The following is a 23,790-nucleotide window of genomic DNA, read 5'->3' on the forward strand; positions in this document are numbered from 1 at the left end:
TTCCTGCCCAAGAATTGCCCAGACTGCAAAAACTACACCTGAAGCCAAAGCCTCCAGACTTTTTTTCCTGGTGGAAAGAGCTGCTATTCCATTTTTTCAGGCCTGCGCTGCAATGGCCGGTCCCACCTCCTGGAAAATTGAATCCAACTGAAGTTTTCTCCTAGACAAAAAGTGCCACCACAGAGATCTCTTGCTGCCCAAGAAGTGCCCAGGCTACCCAAGCAACTACACCTCCAAGTCAAAGCTTCCAGACTTTTTATCCTGGTGGAAAGAGCTGCTGTTCCCTTTTTTCTGCCCTGCTCTGCAATGGCCGGTCCCACCTCCTGAAAAGTTGAATCCCGCTAAAGATTACTACCACAGAAATGGTGCCACCACAGAAAGGTCTTTGCCTACCCAAGAAATGCCCAGGCTGCCCCAACAACTGCACCTGAACCCAAAGGATCCAGACTTTTTTTCCTGGTGGAAAGAGCTGCTGTTCCCTTTTTTTAGCTCTGGTCTGCAATGGCCGGTCCCACTTCCTGAAAAATTGAATCCAACTGAAGATTCCTGCCAAACAAAAGGTGCCACCACAGAAAGTTTGAGTTCCAACTATCTTATACAGTCCTGAGCCTCCGGTCTGTTCAGGTAGCCTCTCCAGGCTCCAGGAAACAAAGTTTACTTTCTTTAAAGTTTGTCCTTGGGGTATCTGAATGGAAGTATACAAGCTAGATCTTACAACATCTCCATCAGGGTTCATCTGTTGGCTGTGCTCTTTTAATCCTCATCTGCAAATCTCCGGGGCTTGGTGTTACTTTCCACTCAGAGTCCTTTACTGGTCCTTTCCCCTTTGACTCCTGGGTCCACCCTCGCTCAGCTGTTGGCACGGCAGTATCTGTGGGGAGAAGAACAACAAAAGACCCCTCCCATCGTGGAGTTAAAGAGGTCTCTTTCCATGTTTTAATTAACACCTTGTCACCTGGCCGGAATTTGTGAATGGATATATCTAGAGGTGGTCTTTGAGTTACAAGTCCCTTTTTCCTTAATCTGTAAATATAGTCCCTGTTTTTCCATTCAACAACTGCAGAGATCTTAATAGAGCATATAACTCACACACTTGGGCTGACCATGTATTACTCAAGGATCCAGATTCCCTAACTTGAAAGGTAATTCCATCCACTGTGGCATAACCAGATCTTCTCTTCCCATCTACAGCTCTAGATGAACCATTGATATAAAGGTTTTCACCTGTATCTAACTCTTCTTCTTCAAGATATTCTCTAATTTTCATTTGGAGGCTTATGACCTGTGTGCAGTCATGTACTACACTCCCTTGGGGTTCACCATGCAGAAACTGAGCTGGGTTTTGCAAGTGTGTTACTTCCAGTTCTAATTTGGAAGTATTAAGCAGAATACTTTCATACTTTAATAACCAGCTATCAGTTAACCATTTTTCTGCCCTCTGTTTCAATACTCCTCGGATATCATGTGGAGTATACACCTTCAGTTCTCCTCCAAAGGTTACTTTAATTGCCTCTTCCACTGATAGTGCAGTAGCTACTATCGCTTGTAAACAGGTGGGCCAACCTCTACTAACTGGATCTAGAATTTTAGAATAGTACCCCACAGGTTTTTTATGCTCAGCCCATTTCTGTGTTAAGACCCCGTAAGCTGTTCCATTTTCAACATTTATAAACAAATAGAAAGGTTTTCTAATGTCTGGAAGACTAAGGACAGGGGCATTTATCAGATCTTCTTTTAATCTTTCTAGCCTGCTCTCGTCCTCGTCGCTCCACTTCACCAGTCCTTCTTTAACTAGCTTCTCATACAAGAATTTTACTTTGTTACTGTAGTTCTCTATCCACTGTCTGCAGTATCCTAAGAGACCTAGAATTTGCCTAATTTGTCTTTTATTCTTAGGCATAGACAAGGACAATATTCCTTTCACTCTATCAGGATCCAGTCTCTTACTTCCCTTACTTAACCAATGCCCTAGATATTTTACTTTTTCCTCTGTAAATTGTAATTTGGACTTGGACACTTTCAGCTCCTTTTCACCCAAGAAATTCAGGAGTCTGATACTCTCATCTCTCACAGTTTCAGCATCTTTTCCAGCTATTAGCAGATCATCAACATACTGTACCAAAACTGTTCCTTCACAAGGTTTAAAGGACTCTAATAGCTGTTCCAAGACTTGCCCAAACAAGTTTGGAGACTCTGTAAACCCTTGGGGTAAAACTGTCCACCTCATTGTTGTTTTCTATGAGTGTCTGGATCTTCCCACTCGAAGGCGAAGTAATTTCTACTCTCTACCTTAAGGGGACAGGTCCAAAAAGCATCTTTCAAATCTATCACACTGTACCATTGATGTTCTGGGGAAATTTGGCTTAGTAAGGTGTAAGGGTTAGCGACTACTGGGAACCTTGTCACTGTTTGTTTACTGACCTCCCTCAGATCTTGTACCAGTCGGTAGGTCCCATCAGGCTTTTTCACAGGTAGGATGGGCGTGTTATGGGGAGACATGCAAGGTTCTAGCAATCCCTGTGCCAACAGCCTCTCTACAGTAGGCTTAAGGCCAATTTTTCCTTCATGAGGGATTGGATATTGTTTTATTCTAATAGGTTTGTCTGGATCCTTCACAGATATTTCAAAGGGCTCAATATTCAATTTTCCTACAGTGTCAGGGGTATACCACACTTCTGGACTGATCCTTTTCTCATCTTCTGCCGTAAGGGCATAGATTTTCACCTTCAACTTCTGCTCTGATACCTCCAAATTAATTCCTAATTCAATCATTAAATCCCTTCGTAACAAATTATATTCAGCCTCAGGAACTAGTAAAAAAGTTCCCAAGGCATACTTATTGGGAGCCTCTATTTCAACATTTTTGATTATAGGAACTTTAAAGGGCTCCCCTTTTGCTCCTATTACTTGGGCTGTCTCTGTTGAAATTATACAGCCCTGGGGCAGTTGTTGGATGGTGGATTGTTCTGCCCCCGAGTCCACAAGGAACTCGACAACTTGTTGCTGAGGACCCACTTTCAATTTTATCAAGGGCTCTGAACTTTTCCGGGTCCCCAGCAAATAGAGCCCCTGACCCCTTCAGTCTTCTAAAAAGACTTGTTCGTCCTGTAGCCTTTTTCTACAATCTTTCCTCATATGTCCCTTTTGGCCACAGTAATGACATTCAGTTTCTCTGAAATTCACCTTTCTATATCTCTTTTGTTGTTCTCACTCATCAGATCTAAAGGACTCCTTCCTTTCCTGTTCTTTGTTATTTTTCTGTTCTCCTCTGATAGCTGCTACTAGGATCTTTGTTTGCTTTCTCTGAATATCCTCTTTTCTCCTCTGTTTTTCTTCTTCTTTTACCTCATCTCTCCTAACATACACTTCCTGAGCTTCCCTCAGCAACAAATCCAAGCCTTTTGTTTGCCAATCTCTGTTCTTTTCTAACTTTCTCCTAATATCTTCCCATGATCCCTGCACAAACCTGAGTTTAAGTACTGCCTGTCCCATGGCATCATCTTCAGGGTCCATACCTGAATATAGCTGAAAACTTTTTCTTAGTCTTTCTAGCCAATCTGTAGGAGACTCATCTTTCCTCTGATATTCTTTGAATGCTCTGTCTATATTCTGTCCCCTGGGGACAGACTCCCGCATGCCCTGCACTACTGTACTCCTTAAATCATCCATCTGAGCTCTGTCTGCTGCTCTTTGATTGTCCCAATTGGGCTTCTCAAGAGGCCATTTCGTATCGGCTGCCGGACTTTGCTGATGCCTTCTATCCCAGTTCCTCATACCAGCCACTGTAATCATTCCCCTCTCTTCTACAGTAAATAAAATACCTAATATAGCCTGCATCTCGTCCCAAGTGTAAGTATTGGGTCCTAGAAATTGATCAAATCTCTCAGAAACCCCTATGGGGTCTTCTAACAGATTCCCCATTTCTTTCCTAAAGGCTCTTACATCCCCGGAGCTTAGGGGTACAGATACAAACCCTATCCCACCTTGTCTTCCTGTTAGGGCTGTCTCTCTGAGGGGATATAGTTGGGATTGAGGAAGGGGGTTTTTGATGTCTCCAGGAGTCGAGGTCATGTTTGAATCTAAGGACAGTTCACTGGACTCCTCTGCTGGTGTGTGTACAGTGACAGGAGGTAAGATGGCGGCTTCCCGCCCTTGTGCAGGTAAAATGGCGTCTTCCTGCCTTTGTGCAGGTAAAATGGTGGCTTCCCACCCTTTTGGAGACAAAATGGTGGTTTCCTGCCCTTGAGGGGGTGAGATGGTGGGTCTTGGCTCCACTGGAGCACTTGGAGTAACTACACTCCCTCCATTATAGGGAGGAATATAAGGTGGAGGGAAATTCCAAGACTCTGGATCTTTATTAGAGTCCACTTGCTTTCTTTTCTCTCTTAAAGGGAATAAGCAAGTATGCGTACTTGCTCCTAGCCAGATGATAGCATAATGGCTCTCCTCTAAGCAAAGAGGTCTTTTTCACTAACGTGCCAGTTCAGGACCTCACAAATCCAGCTCTCAAAAGAGCCGTAAATTGGCCAATACACACCTTCTCCGCCTGAACCTATTTGTCTGCCTCCCCACACTTCAACACAGTAATAAACCATTTTCTCTCTTGATTTTCCAAGAGTGTGGGGGTAGCTACTCCAATTTCTCAATAATATACCTAAGGGGCTGTCTGATGGAATCCCCAGCGACCTAGCCTCGAAGCCGCTTACCATGAGTCTTTTCTCCTCTAGAGAATCACTTTTAATCTTACTCATGGATTCATCTTTTTCTTTGGTAGAAAAGTCCCTAACCACAAGATTCCTTTCTCCCTGGGAGTTGTAGCTACCTAGTGTAAGCTCTCCTTCTCCCAGAGGGTTCTTCTTCAAGTTCCTAGTTTTACTTCTGAGTCTTTCCCTTCTCCAGGAACTACCAGAACTCAGAAGTCTTCCTCCATTGGAGGGATGACCTGGCTGCTCTACCATACAGCCTCCCATGGGTGAGGAAACCTTGCTCTTCCCCAATCCCATCTTCTGGGGTGCCTTCTTGCTCGCTCACACACACTCAAGTCACAAACGCTTCCCCCCGTTCGTGGCCTGCTCCCTCGCGGGCTACAGGAACTGCACTACTTGGGGGTCCTCACTCGCTTCGTTCTCAGAGAACGTCTCACACAGGCACACCCCAGGACCCCCTCCCAACCGCCAAGGGGGCTCGCATTACTCACCTCTCCCTGGATGAGTCTTTGCTCTTTAGGCAGCACCACACCGAGGCACTGGAGCGGACCTCCCCAACCGGACAAACCACACAGCTGCCTCTCCCTAAGTCAGCTGCCCGCCTGCAAACCGAGCCTACCAAAATTACCTGTCCGAGCTCCTCCCTGAGCTGGACTTCATCCGGACCCACATGCAGAGATTACAGAGATCTGCAGAAAACTTCTTTTTGCTTCTCTGGCCTTAATAAATTGGTCGGTATGAAGAGTCTGAATAATAGAATCTCCCCAGGGCCGTCCAAAAATGGGACGGGGGCACCCTCCCCAGAGAGTAGTCCTGTCACTCAGGGGTCTTCATCCGAGTCACGGCACCAAATTGTGATCGATGAAACGAGGCTATAATTTAGGATGCAAAGAATAAAATATTTATTAATGCCAATAAGCAAAAACGGCCAACCGGGCGTCTGGGAGGAACCCAATTTCCTGCCGCAGACCACAATCAGGGAACAGAAAACAGGACTTATTATACCCCTTGTTAGCCACCTCCCCCCAATGTCAGTTCATCAGTCCATTGGTCCAGGTTTCGCGGGCTAAACTCTGTATGGTTCCTCTTTCGCGGGCCAAGTCCAGGTTGGTTCCTCTTTTCGCGGGCTGGAGCTGTTGCCAGGGGCTGTCGACCAATAGTCCAATGGCTAATAGTCCTTATGGGCCGTGATGTAGGAAAATTCCGCTGGGATGACGGTTGGTCCTCTTGGTCGACCATTCCCTGCTGGTCTCCATGTTGCTTTCTGTTAATACCCTTAAAATTAGACACTTTCAAAACAGCAACTATTAGTATGTTCCTACTGTCTCCTGGAACTCTTCCCTCTCTCCGTGTGAAACCATTCCCCTTGTCCTGTCACACCAGGCCCTTGTCCAAAGTCTCTCTCCATCCTTCTTCTTGCCTCCCTTCAGGCACTGGAAGGCCACAATTAGGTCACCCCAAAGCCTTCTCCAGCCTGAACAATGCCAATTCTCTCAGCCTTTCCTCACAGCAGAGCTGCACCATCCCTCTGATCACTTTGATGGTCCCCTCTGGACTCACTCCAACAGGTCCATGTCCTTCCTGTGCTGGAGCCCAGAGCTGGAGGCAGCTCTGCAGGGGTGACAACATTGCAGCCATGTGTGTTCCAGCAAGGACACTGTGGAACCTCCTGGAGTAAAGGGGCCACTGTGACACTGTAGGGCCTTCTGGAGCCAAAGGAACCCTGGGACACTGCAGAAAATCATGGAATCAAGGGACCATTGTGAAAATGTGAAAACTCATGGTATCAAGGGGCCATTGTGGCGCTCCAGGACCTCATGAAATCAAAGGAATTCTTGGACACTGTGGAACCTCATGGAATTAAGTGTTCCTTGTGCCATGAAGGGCCTCATGGAACCAAGGGAGCCCTGAGACATTTCAGGACCTCATAGAATCAAGAGACCATTGTGACACTGAGGAACCTCGTGCACTCAAAAGCTACTGTGACACTGCAGGGCCTCATGGAACCAAAGGATTCTTGGGACACTGTGGAATCTCATGGAACCAAGGGACCACTGTGATATGTGGGACCTCCTAGAACCAAAGGAGTCTTGAGACATTTTGCAAACTCATGGAATCAAGGGTCCATTATCACCCTACAGAGCCTTACGAAGCCAAATGGACCCTGTGACTCTGTGGAACCTCATGGAATCCAGTGGCCATTCCCACACTGTAAAACCTCAGGGATACTCTCAGGTTCCCATTATTAAGAGACACCTCTGCCCAAATTCAGCTGCAAAGGAGACCATGTGCCAAAGTCAACAGTCCAGGTTTGATTTAACAGTAAGTAGGAGGGAGAGAGAGACAGAAAGAAGTAGAAAGAGAGAGAGAGAAGGGGGTGGTGGGAAGACAGTGAGAGAGAGACAGAGATGAAGTCAATGTATCACACCATGGAGATCCCTGAGGCTCCCGCCGGTCCTTCTTCACCCTGCTCTGCTCGGTGGAGGGTCCCCAAGTTGTGCTTCTGGGCTATCACTTTTATACAGCCCAAGCCCCAGGTATTCAGGGGGGTAGATGCTGTTCCCACAGCTTGGGCTGGCACATCTACAAGGACTTGCTTCCTTTCCCACAGTTTGCCACGGTGGAAGTTTTGCCCGCTGTGCTTCCAGTCTGCAGGTGGGAATCTTTGTCTGGATGGGTTCCCCAGACCTGCCTTACCAGCCCTGGCTTCCTGTTGGGGCTGTCTGCTCTTTCCCACACTCTGCACAGTGCAATTCTGTCCTGGGGGCTACTTCCAAAGCTTCCCCTCCCTTTAGGCCTTGGAATTAAAGACCTTCCTGTTTGCCACCAGTGCTTATGTGTTGTGGTGCCTTATGGGATTTTCCTGCTTTGACAGTGTTTTGAGACAGTTCATTGTGCCCTTCAAGTCCTTCCATGTGCACACACACACCACTCTCACCAGTGTCTGGCCCTCCAAAGGACACAAACCCTGATGATTTGTAGCTCCCACTCCCGTGGTTGGCACTTGGAGCTCCCTCCGTACCCAGAGCTCAGAGCTCCCTTGTGCCAGAAAGTTTAAAGAGATTGTGCCTCATTCTGCCAAGACAACCCTTGGAAAAAGTGTCCCTCTGTGTTTCCTGGGATAAGAGCATTCTATTTTCATCTCCCAAAACCTTGGAGAGGTCCCAGAGATCTCCCAGGGAGGAATTTAGGGCTTCAAGCACAGGACCCGTATATAGAGGCTGAGGACTCAGGGGTCAGGGGTGTGAAGATTGAGGACAGTAGAGGAGTAGCCTGAGAGGTCTGGAAGGGGGGTATCAGAGCTGGTGGAGCTTTTCTTCCTGTCAGAAAACAGCCTAAGAAAGAACTAGTGCCACCAAGGGCAGCTGGGGTGGCCTAGACTGGTGACAAGAAGTCAGAAATTTCCCTCTGAGGTCAATATTGTGGTGCAATATGTCACAAAGAAGGAGTCTGGATGAGCCCAAGGCTTTGTGTGTGCAGGAAGAGCCAGGGAGGACGCAGAGATGTCAGTGCAGGAAGGTGCCAGCCAGGTGGGGCAGCCGGGGGGATGACGACAGCCTGCAGGGAAAGGGGCAGGGCATGGACACCGTAGGACAGCCTGGGCTGGAGAGGAGACAGAGAGGGGGAGAAGCTGAAAGGCCCTGACACAGCCACCTTCTGCAGGCCTTTGGCCAGGGCTGCTGTCTGTGCCCCTGATGCCAGGAGGAGGGGAGTGCCCCTTGCAGCCCTGGGGCCTCAGGGCCTCCTTGTCCCTGCTCAGCAGCCTGGCAGGTGCCACCCCATGGTCCTGCCCTTGGCATTGCACATCCCACATCCCAGTGCCCCAGGAAGAGCCCTGAGGAATGAGACAGGGTCAGGATCTGCCTTCCCAGGGGCTGGGGGTCAGGGCTTGTCCCTTCAAATTAATGAAACACATCCAGGTTTCCTCAGCATCAGAGCCACCTTTCCCTTGCTTGTCCATCCTTGTCATCACTGTCTGCAGTTTTCTGCTCTAACTGGAACCTGGGGACATGTTCTCAGTTGTGTCCCTCATTGAGACTCATTAGCACTACAAGAAATTTTGTGTTTGAATCTCACTTTGACTTCTTGAAAAGTTGTTTGAACTTCCTCTCAGGGACTGAGTCTCATGTAAACAACATCAAACCCCCAGAGGGTCATGAAATGCCTGGGGCTGTTGCTGTGTTGCTGAGCTGGGCCGGGCTCCTGGCACACAGGGAGCTCCTGGCAAGCAAGAAGAGCTTCAAAGAGACAGCTCTGCTGGTGAGCAGCTCCTCTGCACAGCCCAGCAGGGCTGAGGGCACTGCCAGGGCAGCTCAGGGACACCAGCAGGGCACAGACACAGCTTCAAGGGGCTCAGCACTGGCAGGATGGCTGAGAGCTCCCTGCAGGAGGAATCTTGACAGGGCTGCACATGGTGAGTCTGTGGCTGCAGGGCAGTGCAGGGGCAGCTCCTGGAGGCATCTCCTAAAGCTGGCCCAGCCCCAGCTGATGGGATGGGTGAGCAGGGGCTGTTTTGGGGCCCTTTGGAAGAGCTGTGAAGCTGGGGGTGCAGCCAGGGGTGCCCGGGCTGTGGGGCAGAGCAGGGTCCTGCAGCCCAGGGTGCTGTGCTGGGCAGGGACTCTGCTGCCTGCCAGGGGCAGCTCTCAGCCGGCCCGGGGAGCTGCTGCCAGGGCTGGGGCAGAAGGGCTGTGGGCAAGGAGCAAACCTGGCAGCTGAGGGAGGATCTTTTCCATGTCTCCCTGTTGCAGTGTCAGACCTGCTCACAGCTCCAGACCACTACACCACATTGAATGGAGAATTTTTTGCAAATCTAAGAAAAGACAGGGGCTACAGGAAAGGAATTAGTCCTGAGGTGTGTTTCCTGCTCAGGCATTGTAGCATAGACATTGTTCTCTCAGTTCAGGAGGCTGCACTGAAATTCCAACTCTTTTACTCTCAGACATGAAGATTTCAGGGAGGATCAGAAATGAGCTCAGGATCCTGGGCAGTGCTGAGCCTTCCCTTGGGGGTGGGCACTCTCCTGTCCCAGCCCTTGTCTTCCCTGCAGGAGGGCTCCTGTCCTGCTCTGTCCAGCACAGCTGCACCTCTGGGCTGGCACAGAGGACACTTCACAGAGCTGCCCTTTCAAGCAGCACTGCCCTGCTCTCAGCACAGATCTTGGTGGGGTTTTTAAAGTTGAATCTGTGTGTGAAGTCATCTTCAAGGTAGCCCAAGGGAAAGTGCAGGGCGGATGGGAAACAGGCTGAGAGGCACTGCAGCTCTCCTGGCTCTAAAATAAGCAATGGAGGGCTCAGCCCTTCTGCCTGTCCTGTCTCAACACTCTGCACATTTGTCATCAGAAAAATTTGCCCCTAAAAAAACACCCCAGGTGTTATGATTGTAACCAAAAAATCTTGTCAAAGTTATTTTACGGATACTCTGTGCCTCTCTCCTGCAGCCCAAATTGCTCCAAGAAAACAGCACAGGAATTGAACTTTTCCATCGAAGCTGGGTTCCATGTGACATCCCCTGTGATCGTGAGAGCTGTCCCAAACCACCTCCATGTCTGCACTGCAGCAGAGCAAAGCTGAGTCCTTGTCAGCACATGGGCAGAGCTCCTGCTCCTCACAGCACTCTCAGAGAGCACAAACCAGAGAAAAGAAATGCCTTGACTTGGAAGGGATTTCCCTGAAAACTGCACTGGCTTTGCTGAGAGGGGGCTGTCTTTATTGTTTCCTGTGCTTTCCTTTTCTGAACAGACCTGTCCTAAGGAACAGCAAATGTCCAACAGCAGTTCCCTCACCCACTTCCTCCTCCTGACATTTGCAGACAGGCGGGAGCTGCAGCTCCTGCACTTCTGGCTCTTCCTGGCCATCTCCCTGGCTGCCCTCCTGGCCAACGGCCTCATCCTCAGCGCCGTAGCCTGTGACCACCACCTGCACACCCCCATGGGCTTCTTCCTGCTCAACCTCTCCCTCACAGACCTGGGCTGCATCTGCACCACTGTCCCCAAAGTCATGCACAATTCCCTCCATAACACCACAACCATCTCCTACACAGGATGTGCTGCACAGGTGTTTTTCTTTCTATTTTTCATTTCATCAGAGTTTTATCTCCTCACCATCATGTGCTACGACCGCTACGTTGCCATCTGCAAACCCCTGCACTACGGGACCCTCCTGGGCAGCAGAGCTTGTGCCCACATGGCAGCAGCTGCCTGGGCCACTGGCTTTCTCAGTGCTCTGCTACACACAGTCAATATATTTTCGCTGCCCCTGTGCCAGGGCAATGCCCTGGGGCAGTTCTTCTGTGAACTCCCACACATCCTCAAGCTCTCCTGCTCACACTCAGGCTACCTCAGGGAAATTGGACTTATGTTTTTTACTATGTCTTTAGGACTTGGCTGTTTTGTTTTCATTGTTTTCTCCTATGTGCAGATCTTCAGGGCTGTGCTGAGGATCCCCTCTCAGCAGGGACAGCACAAAGCCTTTTCCACGTGCCTCCCTCACCTGGCCGTTGTCTCCCTCTTTGTCAGCACTGCCACATTTGCCCACCTGAAGCCCCCCTCCATCTCCTCCCCATCCCTGGACCTGATGATGGCAGTTCTGTACATGGTGGTTCCTCCAGCACTGAACCCCCTCATCTACAGCCTGAGGAACCAGGTACTCAAGGATGCCATAAGGAAAACGATGACTAGATGTTTTTTTAAGAAGCAATAAACTGCCTCTTTTCTTCTGCAGAACACTCCTTGTGTAACATATTTTGGGCCCAGCCTGCCTTCTAAAGCTTTTCGTAGTGTTTGGGTTGGGGGGCTTCCCTGTCTTTTCCCTCTGTTCATGTCATTAACACTGAAATTTTATTCTTCATCCCATATAATTCACTCTCTACCTCTTTTTTTTTTTTTGACCCACAAAATGTACTAATCAGAAATCATGCTTTGTGTGCATTTAAACAAAATAAAAGTTTGTGCAGCAAAGTTTGTCAAACATCCTCCCTGTGTTAGTTTGTACATGAGGAATCACAATCTCTGAGTGGAAGAAAGGACACAAATGCTGTTTTACAGACTCTTCCTCCAAGACCTCCCCTGAAGCTGGAGGGCATTTCCATGTTTGCAGATCTGGAGGGGAAAAGAGTCCCAGCACTGCCAGGGAGCACCAGCACTGGGTCTGTTCAGAGCTGCTCTCTTTGCACTCCCACCCTCTCCTTTCCTGTCCGTGCCCAAGGCCTGAGTGCTCTGGCAGCTCAGTCACTGTCCTGCTGTGGGTCAGGCCTGTGAGCACAGGCAGGGACAGGCCCTGGGCACTGCTGGGACAGGGTTGGGCTCCACAACAGCAGTTCCAGCAGCAAAGGGGTTCCCCTCCAGGCACTTCCTCAAGGCTGAGGTCTTTTCCCAACACTGGTATGGAGAAGAAGTCCCTGGATTCCTTTTGTTCCATGAGGTTCCCCAGTGTCACAATGGTCTCTTGATTCCATGAAATTCCACTGTGGCCCAGGGTTTCTTTGCTTCTAAGAGCCCCTGCAGTGCCACAATGGCCTCCTGATTCCATGGGTTTCTGCAGTGTCACAGTGGCCCCTTTATTTCAGGAGGTTGCCCACTGTCCCTGGGTTCCTTTGGCTCCATGGGACCCTGGAGTGTCCCAGTGGCCTCTTGATTCCATGGCTTTCCCCAGGGTAACAATGGCCCCGTAATTCCATGAGGTTCTGCAGTTTCACAGTGGCTCCTTGATTCATGAGGTTGCACAGCATCATCACAAAGCTGAGCCCATCCTGATGAAAGTTCTGAGGAGGTTAGGAGGAACTGGGCAAAATGGATAAGATAAATGGGGAAAGAAAGAGGGGCTTGGCCAAGAGAGAGGAAAGATTTTGATGAGGTAAAACCAGATTCAGGGAATGCTGAGGGTGCTGAAACACTGACTGTGCAAACATTCCCTTATGCACTCTGTAACCTCAAGCCCTAACACTACCCAAAACTGCTGTCCCTCCCACTGAAAAGAAATCCACTGCTCTAATTCCAAGGCAGAAAAAGCCCAAAACCAGAACTCCAGACTCTTATTCATCCTCTAATGCCCACCCCAATCCCAAACCTGTATTACCTGGATGAAAACCTAAGCTTTAATCCTGAGTCAACCCAAAACCCTCTTCCCCTAATCATGAACCAGACACTGCCAGCAGAACAACAAACCTCCCAAAGTTCTGTCTAATCCCCACCCTGAGCTCTAAACCCCAAGCCCTGACCATTCAGCACCCCCACAGCCCTTGGGAGCAGGGCAAGGATCTGGAGGGCCCAGAGCAGGCCCAGGGGGTTGGCAGAGGAATGGGAGGTGACCTGGATCTGCTCAGTTCTGCAGTGACCCCCAGGAGAAGGGCCTGGGCTCTGGCAGGGATGTCCTGTGGCACAGGGGCTCAGGATCCAAGTTCAGAAGGCCAAGTGCCCATGGCAACAGCCAGAGCTGGTGCAGAGACATCAGGGAGGGTCTAGAAATGCTGCTGGGAGGGGGTGGGAAAGCAGGAGGGGTGTGTGCAACCTGCAAGGCCAGAGCAGCAGCAGGGCCAGGGCAGGACAGCCTGCAGGAGAGATGGCCAAGGGCTCTGGCAGGGCTGCAAGGCCCAAAGGCACCCAGGCCTTTGTCCCCTTGCCTCTGGCAGCTGCCTCTGCCACTCAGGACACCACAAGCAACTTGCCTGGCAGGTTCTGCCCTTGGTTTCTGCCTCGCCCCTCCCTCAGGAGCCTGGCAGGGGTTGCCCAGTTTTGGGCCTTTGTTGTTCCTCCCCCTCCCATCCCAGTGCCCCCCAAACAGCCCTGAGCCAGCCGGGAGGGACAGGATCTGCTGGGCCAGGGCCTGGGGCTCAGGCCTTGGCCTTTGTGCTCCACAAAACCAAGGCAGGCTTTGCTCAGCATTGCAGGGGCCTGCCCAGAGCCTTTGTCTGCCTGCACTCCTGGCCTCCAAGGAGCTGCTCCAAGGAGTCCCTGGGGAGGCTTTGGCAGTGCCTGCCCTCAGTGGGGCCCAGCAATGCTTCAAGGCACTTGCACTTTGGCTTCTGACTTCTTCAGCAGCTGCTTCAATCTTCTCTCAGCACCTCAGGATCATGGGCTGGGCTGCAAACACACCGTGGGGCTCATTAAAATGCAGAAATCCCTCAGGATCTCTTTGTCTTCCTTTAATTGTCTTCAAGGCAATTTCAAAACAAGTCTTCAAAATTTGTACTTTTTTTGTTTTAATTCAATGATGGATATTTTTTTAGTTCAGAGAAGAGGTGATAGAGGTGTTCTCCAAGTGATCTTGATGCTGAGTGTCTCCTCAGGAGATCGAGACTGACCATGTATGGTCAACTTTGCTCCTCACCCCCCAACCTCACCAGTTCTGACATAGCCCTTCTTGGACTGACAGCTGATGCAACTCTAAACACACTAAGAGACTCATTAAAACACTGAGAAACAAATTCTTTCCCTTCCTTTAATTGTCTTCAAGTCATCAAGACTTCTACAGTAATTGGAGTTGTTTTGTAGTTTATCTAAGTAGGAAGATTTTAAAGTGGAAGTTACGAAAAATATTTTTTTTTGATGAAAGAGAATGATTTCCACAGAGCCTTGCGATGCAGGAGGGTCAGAGCACAAAGGATTTGGATCCAAAGACAAGGGGGCAAAAGATATTAGTAGCACTTAATCATTGACTAGTTGAACAATGATCAAGTGATTCAATAGCATTTGCCACAATTTTAACAGTGGCTGAATTATAGATTCACAAGAACAACATTCCCACCACAGTCAATTCACACCCACACCCAGGCAGAGATGTGTGGACACATCAATAGCTGGGTGTGGAAAAATCCCTCTCCCAAATTCTCCTTGTTGTCAGGGAAGCACTGCCACAAATCCCTTTGTGTTTGCCAACAGACAAGGGTCCCAGCTGGAGGGCTGTTTGTTGAGGGGGATCAGAATTGTCCTGGGCATCAGGGATGGTCTTTGGAGTGTTGCAAACTGGAGGGTTCCCGAGCTGGGAGAGGCTGCCAGAGGTGTCCCACTGAGAGGGAGGTGCTGGGGAGCTGCCAGGGCCTCCCTCAGCCCTGCTGGTTGTGGGCTCCCAAGGTGACTGGCTTTAGTTATCTGCTGAATTTCCATCCTGGTGTCAGGAATGACTGAAGTTTCCAAAATATTTGGGAATTGTATCCATTTGGGCTGTGATTCAGGCAGGGAATATTCCAAGGCTTTCATGGGATGACTGATTATCCTGTGTTCCCCAGCTGTTCCACTCTGGATTTTTCCCACCTTTATCATTCAGGAGCAGCTGGTCCAGTCCAGGGACACTTCCCCACACCCCTGGTCCAGTCCAGGGGCTCTTCATTGCTCAGCTGGTTTGGTCAAGGCTTGTCAGGATCTCCTGAGATCATACCTATAAGAAGGATGGGCACAGACTTAGTTGTAATAAGACAAGTGATAATGGTTTTCAACTAAAAGAGAGCAGATTTGAACTAGATAGAAGGAAGAAATTTTTTACACTGAAGGTGATGAAACACTGGCACAGGTTTCCCAGAGAGGTCATAGAAGCCCCACCCTTGGAAACATTCAAGGCCAGGTTAGAAAGAGCTGTGAGAAACCTGATCTAGTTGAACGTAAACCTGTTCACTGTGGGGAGGTTGGACCAGATGTCCTATAAAGGTCTCATCTGATTCAAACTATTTTGGATTCTGTAGTTCTTATCCTACAGAGCCAAGGCTGACAAGGATCACCCAGGTTTCAGACCTAGCTGAGCATCCCCTTTGATGGCCCAGCTGGCAGCTCTGCTCAAAAGCTGCTGCAAAGAACCTCCAGACCTAAAGGAGCTTTTGTGCTGGGCTGAGCTGTGGCTCTCAGGGCTGGGGGGTTGGCTTTTGGCTGCCAGGTGCCCACCAGGGCTCTCTCACTCCTTCTCCACTCCTCTTGGTGCCTTCAGGGTTGTTTCTCCCCCATTTCTCTCACTCCTCTCTGGGTTCCAGCACCCTGGATTTTATCCTTTTTCCAAAGGGTTATCACAGAGGTGCCTCTGGAATTGCTTTTTGGCTCAGCTTTGGGCACTGGCTGGTCCATTTTGGAGCCACCTGAAACTGGCTCTCTCTGACACAGAGTCAACTCTTGATCTCCTCTTCCCTAAGGGAAACCTGCAGCCCCCTCCCTGCTACCAAACCTGATCCACAGGGTCATTCAAGTGACCAGGGATAGAGGAAGTCTTTGATCCCATTATTCCTCAGACTGGTTAAACAAGACTTTGTCCTCTTTCTGTCCCTGACTGCAGGTTCTTTCTGTCAGAGCAGAGCTGTGCTGGACCTCAGCCGTGCTTTGCTCCAGAGCCTGCTGGGGTGGGGGCAGATGGCATTGGAAGAGTTGGGTTGGACTGGATGATCCTTGTGGGTCCCTTCCACCTCAGCATATTCTGTCATTCTGTGTTTGTTTGGCTTTGGTTTGGTTGGGTTTGGTCTTTTTCCCTCCTTTTGATTTTCCTTTCCTCTGACCCATGAGTTTTTTCTTCATTGTCTTGGGCCTTGCTGGGCACCTGATGGCAGGACAAGTTTATCCAACTCACTCATCTTGACCACATTTTTTGTACAAGTCCCCATTAACTAGACGAGGTTTCTCACAGACTCGCTGCAACTTGGCATCATCCACAAAGGAGTGGAAAGTGCATTTCATCCCATCACCCAGAGACATAATAAAGATGTTCCATAGCAATGGTCAAGGGCTGGTCCCTGATGGATGTCACCTGGGAGTTGCTGCCAAGAGGAATTTGTGCCATGACTTTTGACCCTCATCAGTCATTCAACTTCCCACTCACCACATGTTTCACTTCTCCAGTCCAGCTGTCACCAGTCTGGCTCTAAGGAGACCACAGGAGACCATGTCCAGGGCCTTGCTGAAGTCTGGGCACACAACATCCCTTTCTTTTCCCTCCCACAGGGGTTCTGCAATCCCTGCCTTGTCCTTCCCATACCTGGGAATGGCTGCAGGAGGACTTGCCCTATCCCCTTCCCTGCTGAGCCTGAGCAGTCTGGAACTCTGCCAACCCTCCTTGCTGCCCTGTTTGCAGACTGCTTCCAGGTCTGCCTTTGCCAAGGCCCCAGGGAGCTCTGGGCTGGCTCTGGCCTTTCCAAGTCTTTGGGAGAGGTCTCCCAGTGACACTGTCCAACCTCCTCAATATCCCTTGACACCAAAACCTTTTTTATTGCCCCACAGTTCCATTTTAGTGTTCAAGACACAACACATATTCTCATGGTTCTTTAGGAGAAAATCAGAAGTGGTTTCATTATAGAGGTCAACTGGTGGAGCAGCCCAGTCTGGTCTGGCCCCACAGCAGTGCCCAGCCCAGGGTGCTGCAGAGCTCTGGGCACTCCCCACACAGCCCCAGCCCCTCTGAAGGGCACAGCAGCTCTTGGGGGACACAGAGGAGTCTCAGCATCCCCATCAGCTCAGGGGCTGGACACTCAGCATGGCAGGAGGAAATGGAGGTCAGGGAAACTGCAGGAGCCCTGGTGTCACCTGCAGGAGATGCCCAGCACAGCCTGACTGTGCCCCTCAGTGCCAGCCCCTCTGCCCAGCCCAGCCCAGAGTCCTGGCCCAGGGACAGAGCAGCCTGTCCCCAGGGGGGCTGCAGAAAGAGGTTTCTCTGTGTCAGGGATTCCTCTCTGCAGGCCCAGAAATGCTGCCTTGCTCTTCTGCAGGGACATCCCTTTGCCCAGGTCAGTGTGTCCAGGCTGCCTTGGCCAGTTGCAGATCCCAGCCTGGGATCCCTGCAGGGCCCTGAGCTGGAGGTGCTGCTCTGCACAGGGAGGGGCTGTGGCACCCTGGGCTGAGCCTGCACTGGCCATGCTGGTCAGGGTGGGGAGCAGACCCAGCAGGATGGGGATCACTCCTCTCCACCCTCTGCCATAGTCCTGGAAGGCTCAGTAGCCAAGAACAAGGCTGGGCAGGACCATGGGCTGTTTCCAGTGGCACAAAGGGCAGGGCAGGGCTCCACTCCATGCAGCCTTTGGGCTGGAGAGTTCTTCAGGACACCCTCCTGGAAAGCCCACCCCTGGCTCTGGTACAGCCCTCCCTGAACTGGGGAGGCACAAGGGGAGTTCACTGCGGGTGAGACGAGTCACTGGTCAGAGTCCTTTCTCTGTTCCTGCTGCCTCCCCTGGGGTTGCAGAACTCTCCTTTACCAGTTCACAGGCAGATTTAGGACTTGATCTCTGGGTGACTCCACCCTGGGCAGGATTCTGCTCCAGGGCTCCATTTCCTGCTGACTGGATGGGACGGGCTGTCCCTGCAGATCCTCTGTGCTCTCCTGCACTTCCTGAGTTCCTACAGACAAGTCCTCACCTGCCATCAGAGCCCTCACAAGCTGCAGAGCCCCAGGCAGGTGACTTGGAGACCATTTGCCACTGGTCACCAGCACAGAACATCTGACCCAGCCCTCAGTCCCTCAAGTACCCCAGTGAGTCACTTCTCTCACTACAGGGACTGAATGGGGAAACAAGCAAAGCAATGAGACTTTGCAGAGTCTATTCCTTGGCCTTGTTCTTTACACCAACCTTTCAAAAAGAACAAAGCCTTCAGGAACTGCCCAGAGGGGACCCCGTTTCCTGATGGAAATGATGTCAAGGAGCCCAGCTCTGTGGCAGCAGTGCCCAGGGTCTGTCCCTGCCCAGGGTCACAGGACTGACACACAGCAGGGACTGAGCTTCCAGAGCACTCAGGCCTTGGGCAAGGAGCAGAAAGGAGAGGGAGGCAGTGGAAAAAGGACATCTCTGAAAAGCCCAAGAGCTGCTGCTCCCTGGCAGTGCTCCTGTACCAGGACTCTTTACCCCTTCTCCTCTGCACACAGGCACTGAGCTCCAGCTTCAGGGAAGTTGTTGGAGGGAGAATCCAGAAAAAAGAATTCAAGTCCATTATTATACTCAGAGATTGTGATTCCTCATGTACAGAATAACAAAGGCAGGATGTTTGACAAAAAAATTGCTGCAGAAACTTTTATTTTCTTTAAATGCACACAGAGAATGATCCCTCATTTACGCAATTGTGGGTAAAAACAAAGAGAGAGTGAATTAGGTATGAGATGGAGAATAAATTTCTGTGTTAACAACATTTAAAGAGGAAAAAATGTAGGAAACAGCCCCCACCACCACTCTCAAAAGCTTTAGAAGGCAGGTTGGGCCAGTAAAGGGTTACACAATGAGTGATGTACAGAAGAAAAGAGGCAGGTTATTGCTCTTGAAAAGCATCTAGTCATCATTTTTCTCAGGGCATCCTTGAGCTCCTGGTTCCTGAGGCTGTAGATGAGGGGGTTCAGTGCTGGAGGTAATACTGAGTACAGAACTGCCACCACAAGGTCCAGGGATGGGGAGGAGATGGAGGGGGGCTTCAGGTCGGAAAATATGCCAGTGCTGACAAAGAGGGAGACCACGGCCAGGTGAGGGAGGCACGTGGAAAAGGCTTTGTGCCGTCCCTGCTGAGAGGGGATCCTCAGCACAGCCCTGAAGATCTGCACATAGGAGAAAACAATGAAAATGAAACAACCAAACACTAAACAGGCACTAACCACAATGAGCCAAAGTTCCCTGAGGTAGCCTGAGTGTGAGCAGGAGAGCTTGTGGATGGCAGGGATTTCACAGAAGAACTGGCCCAGGGCATTGCCCTGGCACAGGGGCAGGGAAAATGTATTGGCTGTGTGCAGCAGAGTATGGAGAAACCCAATGACCCAGGCAGCTGCTGCCATGTGGGCACAAGCTCTGCTGCCCAGGAGGGTCCCGTAGTGCAGGGGTTTGCAGATGGCAACGTAGCGGTCGTAGCACATGATGGTGAGGAGGGAAAACTCTGCTGAGAGGAAGAAATAAAAGAAAAAGAGCTGTGCAGCACATCCCATGTAGGAGATGGCTGTGGTGTTATGAAGGGAACTGTGCATGGCTTTGGGGACAGTGGTGCAGATGCAGCCCAGGTCTGTGAGGGAGAGGTTGAGCAGGAAGAAGCCCATGGGGGTGTGCAGGTGGTGGTCACAGGCTACGGCGCTGAGGATGAGGCCGTTGGCCAGGAGGGCAGCCAGGGAGATGGCCAGGAAGAGCCAGAAGTGCAGGAGCTGCAGCTCCCGCCTGTCTGCGAATGCCAGGAGGAGGAACTGGGGCATGGAGCTGCTGTTGGACATTTGCTGCCTCTGGCTTCTTGTTTCCAACACAGGAGAAGAAGACAGTAAGAGGCCAGTTAGTGTGGACTTATCTAAACAAAGTCAAAGCTGTATTCTACAGAAACTCCCCATGTCACAGACAGACAGTCTTTTGATTTCCTAGGAGATCTTCCTTCAGCTCCAGTGCTGGGTCCCTACTGAACAGCATTTTCTCTGTTTTAGCATCACTGTGCTTCTGTACAGGCGTTTCACATAACAAGGAGATGTTTAGGGACAGGTTTCCAACCTGGAGGGGAATTCACAGCTTGGAAGGAAACCTCAGGGAGACAGCGAAGTGTCCTTATGATGGCATTTGATTTAAGCAGACTCAGCTCCTTCCCCAGCACCACAGGCTGCACTGGTAGGGGTCATATTCCGTTTGCAGGTGCAAAAAGGACATCTCAGACTAGTCCTGATGGGTCTAGCAGAGGTGATGCTGGTGCTGCCCACAGGCAGAGCAGTGGCTGAAAGCACATTAGGAAGCTCAGATAGACCTACTGAGCACTCACAGTTCAGATGTCTCAGGGACCTGTCAAAATTAATACTTTCTTAATGATTTATTCCTCCCATTCCTCAAGAGCAGGAAACTGGAAACACAATCTCAGGAAATTTCTTTAACCTTATTAAAATTGTTGTCTTGGAAATATTCTGAGAGGGAGCTGAAGCTCTGAGCATGTCCTCCTCCTCTACACTCCAGATGCTCTCAGAGTTGCACTTACAGAATCTGTAGTTGTTGGGCAGTGCCAGCTTTCCCAGATGCCTCCAAAAGCTGCAGTCCCATTGCCCTGCATGACCAGACTTCCTGTGCCAAGGTCTGTTAAAAATTCTCCCCCAGTGAGGTCTCAGCATCTTTCTACATCTGACAGCCTTTAACTTCTATCTGTCTCACTCCCCTGCTCTGGGTGCTGCAGGCAGTGCCCTCAGCCCTGCTGGGCTGTGCAGAGGAGCTGCTCACCAGCAGAGCTGTCTCTTTGAAGCTCTTCTTACTCGCCAGGAGCTCCCTGTGTGCCAGGAACCCAGCCCAGCTCAGCAGCACAGCAACAGCCCCAGGCATTTAATGACCCTCAGGGGGGGTTGATGTTGTTTACATGAGACTCAGTCCCTGAGAGGAAGTTCAAAAACTTCTCAAGAAGTCAAAGTGAGATTGAAACACTAAAATTTCCTTTAGTGCTAATGAGTCTCAATGAGAGACACAACTGAGAACATGTCCCCAGGTTCCAGTTAGAGCAGAAAACTGCAGACAGTGATGACAAGGATGGACAAGCAAGGGAAAGGTGGCTCTGATGCTGAAGAAACCTTGACTTGTTTTCTTAATCCAAAGGGCCAAGGCCTGACCCCCAGCCCCTGGGAAGGCAGATCCTGTCCCTGCCTCATTCCTCAGGGCTCTTCCTGGGGCACTGGGATGTGGGATGTGCAATGCCAAGGGCAGGACCATGGGGTGGCACCTGCCAGGCTGCTGAGCAGGGACAAGGAGGCCATGAGGCCCCAGGGCTGCAAGGGCCACTCCCCTCCTCCTGGCATCAGGGGCACAGACAGCAGCCCTGGCCAAAGGCCTGCAGAAGGTGGCTGTGTCAGGGCCTTTCAGCTTCTCCCCCTCCCTGTCTCCTCTCCAGCCCAGGCTGTCCTACGGTGTCCATGCCCTGCCCCTTTCCCTGCAGGCTGTCGTCATCCCCCCGGCTGCCCCACCTGGCTGGCACCTTCCTGCACTGACATCTCTGCGTCCTCCCTGGCTCTTCCTGCACACACCTTGGACTCATCCTTGGACTCATCCAGACTCTTTTGTGACATATTGCACCACAACACTGACCTCAGAGGGAAATTTCTGACTTCTTGTCACCAGTCTAGGCCACCCCAGTTGCCCTTGGTGGCACTAGTTCTTTCTTAGGCTGTTTGCTGCCATGAAGAAAAGCTCCACCAGCTCTGACACCCCCCTTCCAGACCTCTCAGGCTACTCCTCTACTGTCCTCAATCTTCACACCCCTGACCCCTGAGTCCTCAGCCTCTATATATGGGTCATGTGCTCGAGGCCCCAAATTCCTTCCTGGGAGATCTCTGGGACCTCTCCAAGGTTTTGGAAGATGACAATAGAGTGCCCTTATCCCAGGAAACACAGAGGGACACTTTTTTCCAAGGGTTGTCTTGGCAGAATGAGGCACAATCTCTTTAAACTTTCTGGCACAAGGGAGCTCTGAGCTCTGGGTACGGAGGGAGCTCCAAGTGCCAACCACTGGAGTGGGAGCTACAAATCATCAGGGCTTGTGTTCTTTGGAGGGCCAGACACTGGTGAGAGTGGTGTGTGTGTGCACATGGAAGGACTTGAAGGGCACAATGAACTGTCTCAAAACACTGTCAAAGCAGGAAAATCCCATAAGGCACCACAACACATAAGCACTGGTGGCAAACAGGAAGGCCTTTAATTCCAAGGCCTAAAGGGAGGTGAAGCTTTGGAAGTAGCCCCCAGGACAGAATTGCACTGTGCAGAGTGTGGGAAAGAGCAGACAGCCCCAACAGGAAGCCAGGGCTGGTAAGGCAGGTCTGGGGAACCCATCCAGACAAAGATTCCCACCTGCAGACTGGAAGCACACCGGGCAAAACTCCCACCATGGCAAGGTGTGGGAAAGGAAGCAAGTCCTTGTAGATGTGCCAGCCCAAGCTGTGGGAACAGCATCTACCCCCCTGAATAGCCGGGGCTTGGGCTGTATAAAAGTGATAGCCCAGAAGCACAACTTGGGGACCCTCCACCGAGCAGAGCAGGGTGAAGAAGGACCGGTGGGAGCCTCAGGGATCTCCATGGTGTGATACATTGACTTCATCTCTGTCTCTCTCTGACTGGCTTCCCACCACCCCCTTCTTCTCTCTCTCTCTTTTTCTTTCTTTCTTTCTTTCTCTCTCCCTCCTATTTACTGTTAAATCAAACCTAGACTGCTGACTTTGGCACATGGTCTCCTTTGCAGCTGAATTTGGGCAGAGACATCTTTTCATAATGGGAACCTGAGAGTATCCCTGAGGTTTTACAGTGTGGGAATGGCCCCTGGATTCCATGAGGTTCCACAGAGCCACAGGGCCCATTTGGCTTCGTAAGGTTCTGCAGTGTGATAATGGACTCTTGATTCCATGGGTTTGCAAAATGTCTCAGGACTCCTTTGGTTCTAGGAGGCCCCACATATCACAGTGGTCCCTTGGTTCCATGAGATTCCACAGTGTCCCAGGAATCCTTTGGTTCCATGAGTCCTGCAGTGTCACAATGGCCCCTTGATTCCATGAGTTTCCACAGTCTCCCAGGGTTACTTTGGTTCCATGAGGCCCTGCAGTGTCACAGTGGCCTTTGAGTCCCTGAGGTTCCTCAGTGTCACAATGGCCCCTGATTCTATGAGGTCCTGAAATGTCTCAGGGCTCCCTTGGTTCCATGAGGCCCTTCATGGCACAGTGCTCCCCTGATTCCATGAGGTTCCACAGTGTCCCAGGGTTCCTTTGGCTCCAGAAGGCCCTACAGTGTCACAATGGCCCCTTTACTCCAGGAGGTTCCACAGTGTCCTTACTGGAACACACATGGCTGCAATGTTGTCACCCCTGCAGAGCTGCCTCCAGCTCTGGGCTCCAGCACAGGAAGGACATGGACCTGTTGGAGTGAGTCCAGAGGGGACCATCAAAGTGATCAGAGGGATGGAGCAGCTCTGCTGTGAGGAAAGGCTGAGAGAACTAGGATTGTTGAGGCTGGAGAAGAGAAGGCTTTGGGGTGACCTAATTGTGTCCTTCCAGTGCCTGAAGGGAGCCAACAAGAAAGATGGAGAGAGACTTTGGACAAGGGCCTGGAGTGACAGGACAAGGGGAATGGCTTCACACTGAGAAAGGGAAGGGTTAGATGGGATATTAGGAAGAATTTCTGGACTGTGATGGTAGTGAGATCCTGGCACAGGTTGCTCAGAGAAGTTCTG

General features: G+C 50.7%; 2 protein-coding genes and 1 pseudogene across 2 annotated transcripts in view; 2 read left to right on the forward strand and 1 right to left on the reverse strand.

Annotated features, from left to right (window-relative positions):
• LOC127474811 (zinc finger protein 208-like) overlaps window positions 1-23,790 on the forward strand; it is a 1,297,692-nt pseudogene that overhangs the window by 325,724 nt on the left and 948,178 nt on the right.
• The window catches only part of LOC127474831 (zinc finger protein 271-like), a 279,141-nt gene that overhangs the window by 135,526 nt on the left and 119,825 nt on the right, over window positions 1-23,790 (reverse strand). The window lies entirely within an intron of this gene.
• Window positions 10,466-11,571, forward strand: LOC127474896 (olfactory receptor 14J1-like). Its single transcript, XM_051796217.1, has one exon. It carries the CDS (start codon window positions 10,466-10,468, stop codon window positions 11,402-11,404), a length of 939 nt encoding a protein of 312 aa, XP_051652177.1. The 3' UTR covers window positions 11,405-11,571.

Source organism: Manacus candei, unplaced genomic scaffold (genome assembly GCF_025592945.1).
Source record: "Manacus candei isolate 608988 ecotype Guabito, Panama unplaced genomic scaffold, ASM2559294v1 h1tg000045l, whole genome shotgun sequence".
NCBI classification, from domain to species: domain Eukaryota; kingdom Metazoa; phylum Chordata; class Aves; order Passeriformes; family Pipridae; genus Manacus; species Manacus candei.

Bases quoted from the DNA above. Each gene is read 5' to 3' on its own strand.
- LOC127474896 (XM_051796217.1), top strand. From the start codon at position 10,466: ATGTCCAACAGCAGTTCCCTCACCCACTTCCTCCTCCTGACATTTGCA.